This window comes from Megalops cyprinoides, chromosome 5 (genome assembly GCF_013368585.1).
Source record: "Megalops cyprinoides isolate fMegCyp1 chromosome 5, fMegCyp1.pri, whole genome shotgun sequence".
Taxonomy (NCBI): domain Eukaryota; kingdom Metazoa; phylum Chordata; class Actinopteri; order Elopiformes; family Megalopidae; genus Megalops; species Megalops cyprinoides.
In genome coordinates this window covers 22,331,474-22,347,892 of record NC_050587.1, presented here as the reverse complement: position 1 = coordinate 22,347,892, position 16,419 = coordinate 22,331,474, and the positions used below count along the sequence as shown (strand labels likewise).

The window sequence follows — 16,419 nt, the reverse complement described above, 5'->3', positions numbered from 1 at the left end:
GCGCAGCACTGCGCAGGTCCGTCCGATTCCCAGCACACCGATCTCGGCCATTTTCACTGCAGCTTATGAGGCAGACGAACATGTTCGCAATAGCTTCGACACATTCATCCTGGTTCACAAGGTTTGAACCCTATGGCCTATGACTCACACCAACCTTTTAGTGATCAATTCTTCATTCTATTATATAACATAAGGTCTATAAGCTTTTTCTGTTCAGTGTTAGTCCCTATGAGTATGGAGGTATGATGCAAGTTAATGCCATACCTCGGAGTCATTGTTCAGCACCATGTAAACACTACGATATAAGGTAATGTTGCTATTATAGATCATTGTAATGCTCCACACTCATTTAACCACAATATAAGTATGTTGCATGTGTGAATAACTGTTAGGCACTATATTTTCACAAGTTTGATACTTTTACATGTGCTCAACAATGAAAAGGAAATGTCTAGAATTCCCAGCAGCTTCTCCCAGGTGCTTTCACGATGATTTTAAGCCAGCGCATGGCCGGATGAAAGGGATATGGGAGGAGCTGAGCAGTGAAAAAGGTTATTATTATTGCTATTATTATTCAAAAGCCTGGGACATTCTAAGAAGAAAGCATCTCCTCCATGCTGACATGCGGGAGACATGCAGGGCGTCCATTCGATTGACACCAACTGAATCCCACACAGCCCCCTTGACATCTGACTGCCTGGTTCGTGGTTCCTGCAAGTGTGTGCAGGATAAAACGGAGCCAAGGTCTATCTGACGCACCCTCTTGCATCAACATGATGGACGCTGTAACACAGGCCGCTGAGCTTCCACTAAAAAATAACGAGTCCCAGTTTGACGCAACCCAGCAGGCTTTCGCCAGCGCTAATCAGACCTCGGCTGACACGCTGGTGGCACAGGCAGCTGTAATTAAATGAGTTGCCTCAATCACAGTCATGTACTATTAAGCTTGACGTACACAATTAATGAACACCCAATCTCCGGGGAGATTACTGGGACGAATGGCCAGGGCGTCCTGCAGCACACGTATTAATATCAGGGCAGGGATCTCCTGCACCGTCACTGAGGAAAGACCTGTGGCTGGAGCTCGAAAATACACACGTTTGTAATAGACAATAATCTTAAATTAATATGAATGACTGATATTCCTGCAGGCATCATGTTCATTCGGTGTCTCTATCATGCCCTGCCTCTCTCAGTCTATCCAAAAAGTAGTGACTGACACCCTCAACTGCCAATGACATTGCACGATTACCAACATCTGGAAAATGTTAGGCCAGACTGTGATCAAAACTAATATGGAAACAGGTGTGCCCATAACACACTAACTAATAACTACAACCCAGTGATGCCACAAGTCCACTGATCTCACTACATACAATACCTCAGTGTTCCTGATGTGGACAGAACAGAGACACACTCACCTGGCAGTTAATGTCTATTGATCCTGTGGAAAGGAGGTACTTCACAATGTCATAATGTCCTATTTTAGCAGCAAGGTGTAGACAGGTCGAGCCGTCCACATCCTGCGGGGAGAGAGGATGGTACAGACATGTTACTGCCATCAGCCTCTTAAAGTCTGCCATTCACACACAGGAGGCCACAAGTGGGAAATACCAGATATCCCCACTAATGAGGAAATTTACCAATACTACACTATACTGACAATAAACACTTATGCGCTAAGAGGATTTGCTCCCAGCACAAAGCAACCACGGTATAAAAGCAGTATAATAACACAATGAACCAGTCATTAATATGTGTATTTATGCAATAACTCAATATGTTATATGCAAAAAAATGTTAGAGAGCATGGGCTAACACAGTCTAATTAAAGTCTAGATCTAGAACAGAGAATGCTACCTGGAATAAACACTTAAAATCATAATTTGGAAATCGCTGAATGGTGCAGAGTTGACTGTATGACACACTTTTATACAGCAAGCGATATTACTCAAGGGGGTCAGGCAGCAGTAATTCAGTGGGGACTGATTGAGGCAGCAGTGCTTCAGTGGGGACTGATTCAGGCAGCAGTGATTCAGTGGGGTCCTACAATGATGATCCAAACACGTAGCATTCTCAGAACTTAAAACACAGGGACGACCCTACAGTCCCTGCACTACTCAAGGTTCAAATGAGACATCAACGATCTGACAATACTTTCACTCTCTGATCCATCAGGTTATGGTGATCCATTACAGAGTCATGATGCTTATTCTCTACACGGTACCACATGTGAAAGCCGGCACTGCCAGACTGCCCTCTCCCAAAGGTCACTTTTGTGGATGTGTGGTTTCCACGGTGAGGGGAACCGACCTTGTGGCTGGCGATGGCGCCCGCCCTCAGCAGGTACCGGACGGTCTCCAGGTGGTTGCTCTCACAGGCCTCCATCAGGGGCGTTCTTTGATCCTCGTCACACATGTCCAGATTGGCACCAGCCTGTGGTGGAAGGGGTATGTGGTCACACACTCACCACAGGACCGCAAGAGTTTTCCAGTGTGTGGTGTCAACAGTGTGACAGTTGATAAGTTAAATGAATTCCCTTTCTGAGGTTTTACTGTCATTTAATGAATGACACAACACGACTTAAAAAGAATGAGACATTAATCTGTCTAGGTGGCGATTCAAACATTTTGTAACATTTTTTTAATATTTTGCATGACTGATTACTCAGTCATAAAGTCTGAACATGCACTTACTTACTCGGATTAATGTTTACTTGTTATTCATAATACCTGCTCTGCACCTTTGGATTACACTTTTGGATTGCCCCCCTTTTCCTTCCCCCTCCCTGGCCTACAGCCTCAAGTTCCCACCCCCAGCCTAGAGGTGGGGTATTTTAATACAGACCATAATGCAAACAGCAAATAAGCAAATCCCTGAATCACATCAATATAAATCATGATCTCGATATAGTGGGGCGGCAGAGTAGCATACTGGTTAAGGAGAAGGACTCGTAACCGAACAGTTGCCGATTCAATTCCCCATGATGGCACTGCTGCTGTACCCTTGGGCAAGGCACTTAACCCACAATTGCCCCAGTTAATATCTGGCTGTATAAATGTACAAGGATGTAAAAACCTGTAGTTGATGTAAGTCGCTCTGGATAAGAGCGTCTGCTAAATGCCAATTATGTAATGTAATGTAATGTAGTGTCATAATGTTACTACTCCCTCATGTCCTGCACCAAGCCCAACCCACACTACCCTAGGCCCAGCCCCCACTCTCTCAGGCTCCACCCCCCACTACCCCAGTTGACTGTCTGTCCAATCCAAGGCCTCACCTGGACAAGCATGTGACAGACTTCCTGGTGGCCCCCCTCAGCTGCCACATGCAGAGGGGTACGCTTGCTCTGGCTCTCCATCTTGAAGTTGGGGTCTATCCCATCCACTGTAAAGCAGAACACCCGCATACATTTACATATCACATGCACACAAATGTACATTGCTATACACCACACCAACACTTTATCACTCAACGGCCTATGGAGCCCAGAGAGTCTCTTACCCAGCATCATTAGGACCTTCTGCAACTCCCCCTGTTTGGCAGAGATGTACAGCTGCTTGGGATGGAACCTCAGCTTCTTCGGCCTGAGAGAAACACAAAATGGACAACAATCAAGTCAAGCTTAAAACTACACATTCCATGAATTTCGCTGTAAGTGAAAGAGACGCGTTCCTCAGTAAGCCGCAGAATCTCCAGCGTGAAACACAAACCAGGAGCTAGCCTGTTACACATGGATCACAAAGTATGTTCACCGCACAGTCTTAGGGAATCTCTGACACAGAGAACAGTGACTTAGAAAAACACCACAAACAGTCCTAACAAAACTGTGGGTGTTCGTACTTCTCTGCATCTAGCGCCAGTAAGATGCTCTCCAGTGTCTCTTTGGCCGGTCCCAGCTGGGCCCCCACTCCGAGCCCTGTCCCCACCGTCTTCGACCCACCAGGGGACACCTCCAGCGCTTCTGCGGTTCTGGAGAAGGAGCTGTCCACTTTGTCTTCACTCGACAGAGAGAGGCGCAACGAGCTGAAGGACAGAGACAAGGACCCGTTGTCGCATTTCTACCACACAGAGCAGCAACCGATAGCGCAGGAAAGAAACAGGAGGAGACCCGCAGACCATTTCCACAGCAACAGACCAAAACTAAAACGGTCGCCATAATACATCTGTGTGAACACAGTGAAGCAGAGAGGAGAGAACACAAACCACATCTACTGCAGGGCATTTAGGGGAAATATTCACTCCTCCACACTTCCACTGTAAGCAAATGCCTCTTCCTGGTTTCCGTATGTCCTAGGAAAATCTACATTCTAAACACCAGTAGGCAATAATGAAATATAAAAGCTGCCCCCATCCCCCACCTCACCCCAACATCACTGCTTGCTGGATGTACCCCCAAGTTTCCATTAGCAGCATGTGCCAGTAGTTGGTTTCATGGCATCCCAGCTCACAGAAGATGAACCAAATACAGACATAAAAGCTGCCCCTTTTACACTGTCCCCAGCCACTGTGCCATTGCCAGTTATTTGGACATGCCTGCCCACTTTCCATTATCCACACATTTCACTTCCTGTCCTCATGGCAGGTGTAGGTGTACAGTACCAGTCAACACATCTGATACCACTGGACACATCTGATTAGGATAATGGGAAACATGCATTCAAAGACATTTTGACCGAAAGACTTATGCTTAAATGCTTGAAATTTCTTTCTTAGACACATATAAATAGTGAGGTTAATGGCTATGTATGTATGTATGTTTCTTTCCAAAAAAAATATTTTTAAACTATTTTTGGGCTATATGGAAGAATCTAAAATATAAAATAGTTTTGACTTATTTGAATTATTTCACTTATTTTTTGTCTGCATAATTCCATTTGTGTTATTTCACAGTCTTGACGTCTTCACTATTATTCTAGTAGTAAAAATAAATAAAAACCCTTCTATGAGTAGTTGTGTCCAAACTTTGGTTCTGTATGAGGATGAGTGAAGGAGAGGGAGGGAGAATGGTAGAGGAAGGGAGAGAGAGACAGAGGAAGGCATGCAAAGAAAGAGAGAGAGAGAGAGAGAGAGAGAGAGAGAGACAGAGGAAGAGCAGAAAGTAGAGAAGAGAGCAGGAGAGAAAACAACAGCCTCAGACAGAGGGAGAAGAGGAGGCAGAGCTTGAACTAGGACTGGACGTACCCCCCCGTGGTGGTGTCGGCCCTGCCCTCAGACACGGTGGCCGCCCCGGCGGCGGGGGCGAGGGGGACCCTGGAGGTGGTGTCGGCCTTGGCAATGGTCACCTCCTTGGCCTTGCTGGCGTCCTCCCCGCAGTGGGGACAGAAGCTCTGGCCCTTCATGACGGACGCGCAGGCGCGGTGGAAGCGGTGCGAGATGTTGCTGTCTGGCTGGCACTCCATGAAGGTCCCCTGTGCCAGTGACAAATCAGCCATAAACAGGGGGGGTTGAAAATCTCCCACCAGAGATTCCCCCTTCACCTCTAATCCTGACTGTGAGTTTCACCGCCTAAGAAGACTACAAGTCAATGGCTTGCAACTTGGAATTCTCACTTTATGTAATTATGTAACCTTATGTAATTATGTCATGAAGTGAGCATCTGTAATAGCAGATTAAACAATGACTGACAGATTGAGCTGCTCTCCATCCAGAATCGTAATTCTTATACGCTCCGACAAGTTGCCCCTCATTAATTCTTCTGGACAATCTCAACACCGGAGCCAAATTGTGTAAGTCTGGGTCTGACCCTGGGGTGGTGGCCCACTCACCGCCCTGCAGAAGAAGCCACAGCCAGGGCAGCACTGGTGCTGAACCATGCCGGCCCGGTGGGCCTCACACAGAACCAGCAGCTGCACTGTGTTGGAGGGACGCATCATTTCCTGTTTCAAAACGCCACTCTGACACCGAGTCAGCTACAGCACAGAGGGGGAAGGAGAGAGAGAGAAAGAAAAAGGGATTAGCAAAACAATATTTCCCAGGCAGTATGTTCGGATGAAATACTGCCTGGGTTCTTAATGGCCTAACTCGGACTGTGCTCATGGCTCCACCCGCAGACAGGCAGAGGAGGCAGGGCACTGAGACCACAGGTGCGTGACGGAGCACAAGCTCTACCTGTCCGTCCACGCTCTCAGTGGCCATGCACTTCCTGTCCGCCAGCGTGAGGATCTCGCGGCTCTTTGGCGTCTCCATGCGGCAGCTACATAGGGGGAGCTCCTGCACCATGTCCGTTTCCATAGCACCGCCATCCCCAGACACACCTGTGTAAAAACAATGGCAAAACCATTTAAAGGGTATAAATTTTGCCTTTTTAACCCTACCTCAGTTAACATCAACTATAACTGGGAAAAACCGGGAGTTTTATAGGAAAATTACTAGGAGGGGAAAAAAATTATTTCCTTTATTTCCTTTTGAGAGCAATGCTAGATACTCTACTGTAAAACTGCATTTTAACTGCAGCTGGCCAGTTGTGCTTGGTTCCACATGTAAAAATTTAATAAAGCATACATACCAAAACATACCAAATATAAATAGCTGAGCTATCACCTCCAAAATTCACCAGCAGATATTAGCAGATTATAGAGCATTCACTGAAATAAAACCTGAATGAACTGTCATGCTACAGAACACATTTAGTCAGACTATAATATTGCATAAACAAGATAAAAATATGATCCATCACACTGCAAAGATTGCAAAATAGATGGGGCCTTTATTTCAAAATGAAGAGAAATGCTCTGAACTCAAGTGAAATGGCATGCAATACCAGCATGTCAGGTTTCAGTTCTATTGAGCTGATGTTTTATCAAGAACAAACCACCACCAGGGGGAGCTCTTCAGGTCCCTGCAAAGTCCATTTGTGAGAAGAGGACAGCTGTGATGTATGTCCAACTGGGCCACAGTTACTTCCATTTCTTTCAAGTTCTTACCACCTTATCTCCTTTTTGCAGATCATATCAGCTTCACTAAGGAGCAGACATCCCATTTACCAGTCACTCCTAGTATGCCTGCAAACCTGAGAGATCTACACCATAGAATTTAAATGAATAAATCCATACACTGCTGCAAAGCTCCCACATGAGAACATTATTTAATAGTCAAATCAGAAAAAAACTTCAACCTTGAGTGTCTTTGTCAGAGCTTTCACCTGGCAGCATTAAAAACGCTAGACAGTACAATCATTTCTATGCACCCCCAAAATCTGCAAGCAGCAGAGGTGTGGATGACGATGTGTGAATTGTGTACCTGAACATGTGTGTGGTGTCATAGTTGGAGCACCAGACATTGAGCTGGGTGGTTATTGGTTCAAGACCAATATGGTAAACTACCCTGGTGCTCCTGAGCACAGTGCTATGCCACAGTTCCATTGCTCCAGTAAAACCCCTGCTGGTAAATCATTCAAAGAATTTACAGAATGATAACATTGTGAGCTTTGCAAGTTGTCCTGGAAAAGGGGATCTACTAAGCAAATAAGTAATACCAATCAGTCGGTTTTGATTGTGACCTAGCAGGCCTGTACGGCTCCCTAAACACAACAGTACATTTAGTTTTCCACAAGACGGCAAACAGGCACTGACAAAAGGATCCACCAAAGTAGTCTCATCACCCACACTCATTAGCTCTGCCGGTTTTTGTACCTTCCTTTACAAAACAGATATAACCAGATTAATATCCTCATTAGCTATTAGTAAACAGAAAGGATCCCACATCTGAGAGAAAGAAACTCGTGCCAAAACCAAGGAATGAAGTCTCCTCTCACCAGCGCCAAGGAGGTGACGTAACCTTGCACATATGCATCAACCAAGCCAAGTCACATCAGACATAAATGAGCACACACAGTACTAATGAAGAGTACAACTGTTACTTATATTACAACCAGCAGGAGGTTATCTGTATACGGTCTAGCAATGTCCTACATTGTCTGCTGATGTTCATATTTCCTTTATCAACCATAGGTGCAAAGGTGGAGCAACTTGAAACACCCATTCCGGCAGTGAGCCGGCTTTTGATTCTGCTAAAGTTTAAGCATTCAAGGCAAAAGGACAATCCTGGCTCAGCAGGGACCACTGATTACTCCCATCCTGAAGTCCAGAACAAGAAGCAATTCCAGGAACCTGCCAGCCTGAGGCTTTCAGGTTCCCCAAGGTCTCGTCCTCGAGCCCTCACCAGAATGCTGTGACGAGAGCAGCTCCTCTTGGGCCTTCAGGTTGAGGGAGTCCAGGGGCACCTCTGTGTACTCCTTACTGATGCCCGCCTGAGCAGAGGCCTCTGTCTGCCCCTGGGGCTCCGCCTCGTTGCCTGAGGAGGGAGAGGCAAAGGGGAATGAGAAACAGTTTGAGAGTATGTGGAAAGACAGTGATGATTTGAGAAACAGGGCGAAATGAGACAAAAAGAAGGGAAAGAGACACAGATGCAGGGAGAAGAGAGAGCACAAGGGGAGAAAGAGACAGAGAACGAAAAGATGCAGGCAAAACCATACAAATGCCATCTTCACAGTGCAATAACTTAAGTGGAATTAAGTGTGAAACCTCTCACGTGCAATAACCATCTAAGTGCAATAAGCTCACAATGCAATTTTGCAATATGTTATTTATTGGTGCAGTTGCATTTTTCTTCCTTATTGTCTTATTGTTTTATGTTGTGTGCTTCTGTTTTCCCACATGCTTGACTGTTGGCAAAGCAATTTTCCTTAATAAAGTACTATCCAATCTAATCTTTAAATGCTGAACGAGAGACCACTCTGTGTGGCATTTTCCTTTCATCACTGAGAGGAAGAGTAAGTGGGCAAGACTTCAAGGAGGAAATGGGCACAAACTCTTTCAGGACATACTCAGCAACACAGTTTGCCACTGGCAGTATGCTATTCAATGTGACAACCTAACTAGACAACCTGCTATGGTCAATTTCCCAACTAGATATGCTCAAATTATTATTCAGTCTGTGCTTCAAGCTAGCTAGGTGCAACATTTTATGCAGACTGAAACATCCCAGTCGGAAAAGTGCATTTGAAAGTCAGCCATGATTGTGAAATCTCCTCCAACTCCCACCCATGTAGCCATACTGGTCAGCAATGGCACTTAGCCTAGCTGGGCCATCCTTGCCCCTTTGTACTGAACCACAGTGAGCATAAACTTGGCCCCATACAAATCTGACTCTTTTTGCACAAACTATTACCTAATTTTTCTCTGTTTTCATCCTTCCTCCAAATTCAGGTAGTAACTGCCACTTTCAGTTTAAAAAACAATCCTGTTGGCAGTTGAGTGGAGCAAATATTTATATATCACATTTTAACATTGAGAGTAGGAAAAGAGGGTTTCAGCTGCTTTTGGTCTTACAGTCATGGATCTTGTGTACAGTTTCTGGATTCTCCAGGGACTCTGACATTGCACTTTCAGCCACCATCTCCATGGTAACTTCCATCCTCAAGCGATCTGTCCACCTGATAGGTCGCTGGCTCAAACATCATGATAAAGCAGAGCTCAGTGAGAAATTTCAGGGCAGACCAGATCTGTCAGGATTTGTTTTAAGGGGGGTGTATGTTTGGGGGAGGGCCTGCTAGACCTTGGTTTGCTTCTGCAGTTGAACTTCTACTTTATGTAGGCGTGCAGATAGCATGGGTAGGAGGGGAGGTGTGCAGTTTGGGATGCAGCCAGAAATGTTATCACGTACACAGGATGCAATACACCCACATCTGCGGTACAGTAAATACAGCTTACTTCAGGGCAGACAGACAGAGTTCAGGCCCAGAGGCAGAGGCCCATTCAAAAAGCTGTGCCTCAGACACACAGCCTCATAGCAAATGTACTTCAACCTTCGGACTGAATCTGAGAACTTGTAGTGGTGACAAAAGAGATGATGAGACGAATTATGCATGAATTTACTGCTTTGAAGTATTTGACCAGTTGGAGGAGGTCAGAAGTGGAGTCTGGAAAGAACACAGGGGGTTATGTGAAAAGAACACAGGAGGTTAACATGCCTCGTTTTGGACCTGGACAAAATGGACCGCATAACAAATCACCACACCTCAGTGCAACCGACAGTGTAGTGTTTCCATTGATGAGCTAAGGGCGAATATTGTCCCCTGCTCTCAAATCAACACCATTTCAAGCAGCATACTGGCCTTTCTTGGATGGCTCCTCTCCAAGTTACATCGTAATTTTTATATATTATCCATTTATACAGTCGGATATTCAGGTGAAGTACCTAGCCCAAGGGTCCAACAGCAGTTCCCCACCCGCAAGTTGAACTGCTAACCTTTACTTTATGAGCCCTGGTCCATCTCACCCTGCCATGCTGCTGCCTGAGGTTCTAAGTGGGCACAGCAATGCTTAGGCTCTGAGATCCTAGTGTAGGTGGCTTTAACATGGTGTGGGACGATGATGCTGGGTACCCATGAACTGTAAGTTAAGTTTAAAAAGAAAAGGTAACAATGTACCCGAGAGGGCCTCCGTCTTGGATTTCATCTTGCGTTTGCGTTTCCTGGAGGGTCGAAGCCAAGGATTGTCACTCTTTCCTTTCTTCTTCATCCTCTTCTTCAGGCTGGACTCCGAGCTCTGGAACAAGAGCAGACACGGTTTACACCATCACAGACTCTGCATTTTCCAGAAGTGACAGTAGTAATCTACCGCATGTCTTGTTTGCTTTCACCATCATCTGCTCTGCAATGATAAAACCAACAGATAAGTAATGGGAGCATGCCATGCACAAGATAGCTATTTTAATCACTGTTTTTTTTTAAGTCGGGAAGATATTTTTATGACTGCATTCAATGGAGGCCATTATCCCCATAATTTGGCACCGGCGCCTGCGTTCCACTGGTAGTTTTCTCCAGCACTTTCAAAGAAAGCTTGCAGAGAGCTGCTGAGCTCTTACCAGGTCTGAGTCATTTCCCTCTTCCTCTCCTTCATCATCACCCGACTCCTCGGATTCCTGCTCCTCCTCTACCTCCGCCTCCCCCTGGAAACAGAAAAAAGCAGCAAATTCATTCAGCTTAAGGGTGTTATTATCAATACTTCAATACATCAGAGGGCTCTGCGTTTCATAGCTTCTTGAAACAAACTTGCACATACAGTGTTTTAATGCTGACTCTCATCTTGCCAGTACCCAGGTCAAAGCACTAGAAAATTAGGATTAATCTGCAGTAGCAAACCATGTTTTCGCCAGTATTTCTGTTTCAAGGTTAGTTCATTTTCATGTATCATCCCAAATGGAAGAGATTAGACAAGAAACAGTCACTTCCTATATAGTAGAAAGGAGTTTTTTTTTTGTTTGTTTTTTTTTACTGCAGAGGTCGACCAAGACCACAAACACCCCTTGTGATACTTCACAGGGTGATATGGTGGTTCTTAAACTGAGGGGGCTTACACTGTAAAGAGGTTGAGCGAAAGCGTAAATTCCAGGATGCAGGTGAAAGCCCCTGTGCTAGAGCCAAAATGGGTGACAAGAGGAGCCATGCCCAGCAGCTATCACACACACTAACACACTGGTCCCTGCAGTGCTGTTGGAGTAAGACCTACCTGAGGGGTGCTGCTATCCCCCATCCCGCTCTCATCCTGGGGTGCAGCCACGCCCTCCTCTCCCCCATCGCCGGCCTGCTCATCCTCCTCCTCGGAGTCCTCTCCTTCCTCCGACTCCTCCTCCTCCGACTCGTTTTCCACACATTCTCCATTCATATGCAGGCTCTCCTTCTGTGAGAGGGGAAACAACTGGCAACTGTCTTCACGGGCTGATCCAAAGGGTCTAAACACGCTTTGTAGCAATAATCTATTCCTTTTTCAGAGGTTTCCACTACTACTGACATTAACGATTAAGGAGCTGGATCTGTAACCAAATGGCTATAGACCTGATTCGAAGGCGGGACGCTGGCATTGTACGTACACATGTAGGTGCCTGGATATGTACGTGCATGTGCATATGTATAGGTGTGTGTCAGTGTGTGTACATGTCCTGTTGTGTGTGGCTGCGAGTCTGTGTGTGTGTCCTGACCTGTGCGGTAGTGGATGTGTGGCTCAGGTCCTTGAATATTTCCAGCACCGAACGTTGTTTCAGCACTTTGGTTTTCTTCTTGGGGACGAGGCTGTACGTCCCCATCTTCCTCTTCTTTTTCCGGGACACGGCCGCTGCTGAAACCGGGGAACGGGGGGGGGCAGGTTTTTAATCACAGACAGAGGACATCATCCTCAGGAGTGGCGCGCCCCCCTCTGGTTTGTTCAAAACCACACAACCAACCTCCACCTCTCTAAATGGGCGGTCAGCCTGACTGGCATCAGCCAGCGAACACAGCCTGCAAAACAACTGGGATGAAAAGACCCTCCTGTTAGCAAATCCAAACGATCCTGATGCACCACTCATTTTTGCCCACGTTTCTGATCGCCTTTTGGGAAACATGAGTGAGCGAACCCCTTGGGAACATATGATCACGCTCCACTGGAGCCTGACCGACAGCTAACACGTGCCATCAGCACACTGGGCAAATGTAGTAATGGAGAAACCACAATGATTCTCAACACAGTGATGAACCCACCACCACGAACATCCTAAGATGGAGGAAGATGCAATTCTGTCTTTTGTGGCAACAGCAATGACCAATATTTAAAGATTCACAAAATTCAAAATTTACAAAAAGAAGACAAGTTTACTGAAGGACACAGATGGAATTCATTTGCCTGAGTAGCTCTTTTTTTTTTTTTATGAAAAGCTATTTTTTTTTTTAACTCCAGCCAAAACCCTCTCCTGGGGTATGGCTGGGACGGACAGGCCTGTAGGAGCTGCACCTGTCTGTGGCTTGGCGGGGGCAAGGGCCGTGTCATTTTGGCTCTGAGGTAGCTGGTTTTGGGAGGGGGTCATCTGCAGCGTCTTCTCTATCTCCTGTGTGCTGCGGTTCTCCTCTTTCCTGACATTTGGTTCTTTTAGATCCCTGTTCAGAAGCTGCAGGAAAACAAAAAGGTAAAATTTAAATAAACAAACTAACACACATGGCATTTTTTACATTGTTTAACACATTTTGGTTTCCAGGCAGCAGTTTCAACACAGGGTCAACAGGGGGGTGAAAAAAGAATTGTGAGTAATATCAACAAGTTTAAAGGAAGGTCAGGAAGTGGCAGTGCAGTGTAGTCTGAAAACACGACTGGCTGCCATAAGGTTGCAGGCTTGTTGTTGTACCTTTAGGCAAGGCACTTAATTGCCTCGGTAAATATCCAGCTGTACAAACAGATATCTAAAAGTAAGGTACGTTAGCAGACACACTTCTTCAGCGTGACTAAGTAAATTCTAATAACAGAGCTGCACAAACACAAAGGTAGGTTCTTCTTCATATTTTTTGGAATGTGACTCAACGCACTGCAGTCCAGGTGTATCGCAGGTGAACTTCCAGTCTGAAGTCAACCACTGCGATTACCGACAGAGCTTCCACAGCCTGGAGTGGCCGGCATCCCAAAACATTACAGGAAAGATAATGGTCTCATGGCAGTTCACAAACAACAGCTGTTACGGATACCTTTAGTGTTGTCTGGTTGGAGGCTGGTCTGGCCATGGTTTTTCGTGCCCGGTGTACAGTGACGGGCCGTGGGGGGTCCTGGGCAGTGCCATTTTTAGTCTCTGTCTCTGCCCTGCCCTCAATGGGTGCCCCCGTGCCCGTGTCAGTCTTTTGGGCGCCCGGGTTCCGCGTCCTGGAGGGGCCACTGGAGGACGGGAGGGTCTTGGCGGCGTGCCCAGCCAAAGAGGTGCCCGCAGGCGACCCGCTAGTCCTGTGTGGGCCCGCCCCCTCCTGCTGCTGCCCGCTCAAGATGAAGCCGTTACTGCCGGTGACGGAGCCGTGAGGGGGGTCCCCTTCCGCCACCCCGTTCTCGGTGATCCGCGGCTGGCTGCTGGGCTCGACCTGCTTCGACGCCCTGCCGTCCTGGGACGCCCTCGGGCCGGAGCTGTGAGGGCCCTTCCCCGCCTCCGACCTCTCGTAGGTCCCGTTCAGCTCGCCCTCTCCTGCTGCGAGGTCCCCCCGCCTGTCCGCGCTCCCCTCGCCGGCACCTGAAATTAACCATTAACGACACTCAATCGGCTCAGCGGGAACGCACACTTGGTATTTCACAGGAATGACCCCCCCCCCCCCCCAAGGGCACTGACAAGATTATAAGAAAACAGACGTACCAAAAAAAAAAAAAAAAGAAAGCAAGTGAAATGTACAAAGAGCTGCCAGCTGCTGTGAAACAGGAAGCAGGCCATTTTGCCAGTGTTCTGTAAACATGGATTAATTTATGATGCTGCTTCACAATAGGACAGTAAACATCATGTGTTGAGAATAAGTACTGCCCTCCTAGTTTAAATCTATTCTCATCTGAGCGGCTTTTACTCTCCAGTCTGTACGTTTTGAGCGATATAAAGTGGCACCTGCAAACATTCCCCTTTATTGACGTGTATGGTAAGCGCGGGTCCAGTGTGCTCTGGGTGAAAGGCTGCGAATGGACCAAATGACAAGCTGGCCACTGACAAGTGAATGAGGAAGCTGAAGTAGAACAGGAGAGCATCCGCTCAAGTACGTTCCACATTGACTTTGAATGATCTGGTCCAATTCTGTCTGTCTCACCTTGGGCAGAAGTGTGCTCCTATTGCTAAAATCTCCAGCCAGCTGATGCCAGCCTTCGCTTGCATTCCAAATACAAAGCATTTTCTACTGCTACAACACATTAGAGAAGCAAATACCATGTCCTGAATATCTAACTTGACATTTAATACTTAATAATCTTTGCCCCTTCTCCACAGGTCTTAATCATTACTTTTACTTTATTTGTTTTGTCATCTAGTTTGGCTATTTGTGTTTCTTGTTGCATTGCTTTTAACCTCACATTTATGGTGTTGGGTTTACCATTTTCTTGACATGACTGTTCTGGATTTGCATATGTCATCCAAATACACTGCACCCCCTGCCCACAGTCATTGAAGTGCATTCAGTCTTAGCACTACATAAATTAAATGTTTTATCATTATTGTTTTTATCACTGCTTTCACTTACCCCCTTCTCTGGTGCCAGGCGACTCCTTCATCCCCTCCATCTTCATGGGTTCTCCTTTCCCCACGACGGCCTTCACCACACCTGCAGGCTGCGGGAGACACAGCAGCTCAGTACGAGAGCTCTCAGAGGACCCGATCACTCAGGTAATCTTTACTGGAGCAGTGGAGCGGGATGCCATGTGATCCTACACCTTATGACGGACATCCCTTGGATTACAGTTGCGCTGGAACAAGGGCAGGTTCCAGAAAAAAATTCTCCTTTCTAAATCAGCATTTCTGAGAATCGCTCCTATACCTGTCTTCCATCAGTGAGGGTTAAGTCTAGCTTAAGCTCATCTACACTTGCAGGTAAATTACTTCACTGACATCAATGAGAAGCTGCCTCAGCATCACGGTGTCTATTTATTTTATGAAGGAAACAGCAGAGGTAGTCGAGGGTAGTTTATACTGGATGTAATGCTTTTCAAGGGGGAATTCCAGTTTGGAGGAAGTCTGAATGGGATGTAACCATACACCATATTCACAGAGGTCTGCTACAGTAAACAGCACATTAAATGACAGATTCATGAAGAAATTCCCATATAATACATAAACCAGCAGCCAAATTACCAAATTACCAAATTACGTGAAACTCTAGGAATTAGACATTGAATTTTCATTTTTTTAAAGGACCTAACAATATACCCAACAATATACAGCAGACCAAGGAGAAGGGGAATGCCTCCACGAACACCAAAACTGATCAGACACATTCACATTTAGTCCACGGCCACATATTCCACAGAACACTATCTTTATCAAGACAGCATAAAGCACACTACTGCAAACACACTGATTACTGTTGCTACAAGTCCCCTCTGCTGGTACATTGTCAGTCACTGTTGGTTTCTCACTGACAGGTCCAGAAAGTCCAGAAACAGGGAGCAGAAATCCAGCAGGGGACCTTGGAGAGAGTCTGTGCTGCCAGAGTTACTCTCAGCTCTTGTCCACAAGGGACTAGAAGACGGTTCCACCTCCCTGCACTTTTTTAGGTGGTAGTTTATAGCTCGAAAATGTTGAGCATTCCAAACATTTCAAACCGTTCTACACCCGAGCCACACAGCATTACAGCAAAGCATGAATCACCACGGCAGCCAAAATGTCACACGCATGGGACATAATGAAGGTGCTGCTTTCCAGATTTTACCCATTGAGACGGGACAGTGAAGTAAGCCTTTTATTAGAAAACACATTCCTTGCTTTTAAAACAACTGAAACATGTCCCTCTCTGTGTTAACCACAATCTTGAGTGTTCGGGTCTGACCCTGATGGAGAAATACAACATCCATGTCTCAGCAATCCTGAACAGACTGCCGCGGAGACCAGATGTATTGTGCGCAGGCTGCATTAAAGTGCCAGTCCAAAAGGACTAAGCAGAAA

The 16,419-nt window shown here is 46.2% G+C and overlaps 1 protein-coding gene across 5 annotated transcripts in view; it reads right to left on the bottom strand.

Annotated features, from left to right (window-relative positions):
- Positions 1-16,419, bottom strand: part of ehmt1b (euchromatic histone-lysine N-methyltransferase 1b) — a 54,491-nt gene that overhangs the window by 12,588 nt on the left and 25,484 nt on the right. For all 5 annotated transcript variants that reach the window (XM_036528308.1, XM_036528309.1, XM_036528307.1 and 2 more), the window contains 16 exons: positions 15,002-15,089; positions 13,493-14,019; positions 12,771-12,924; positions 11,983-12,119; positions 11,514-11,684; positions 10,870-10,953; positions 10,433-10,550; positions 8,164-8,295; positions 6,112-6,257; positions 5,769-5,912; positions 5,185-5,411; positions 3,844-4,026; positions 3,505-3,587; positions 3,281-3,387; positions 2,314-2,436; positions 1,422-1,523 (listed from right to left, as the gene is read on the bottom strand). In XM_036528308.1, coding sequence (XP_036384201.1) covers positions 1,422-1,523; positions 2,314-2,436; positions 3,281-3,387; positions 3,505-3,587; positions 3,844-4,026; positions 5,185-5,411; positions 5,769-5,912; positions 6,112-6,257; positions 8,164-8,295; positions 10,433-10,550; positions 10,870-10,953; positions 11,514-11,684; positions 11,983-12,119; positions 12,771-12,924; positions 13,493-14,019; positions 15,002-15,089 — 2,526 coding nt within the window. The remainder of the gene's footprint in view (positions 1-1,421; positions 1,524-2,313; positions 2,437-3,280; positions 3,388-3,504; positions 3,588-3,843; positions 4,027-5,184; positions 5,412-5,768; positions 5,913-6,111; positions 6,258-8,163; positions 8,296-10,432; positions 10,551-10,869; positions 10,954-11,513; positions 11,685-11,982; positions 12,120-12,770; positions 12,925-13,492; positions 14,020-15,001; positions 15,090-16,419) is intronic.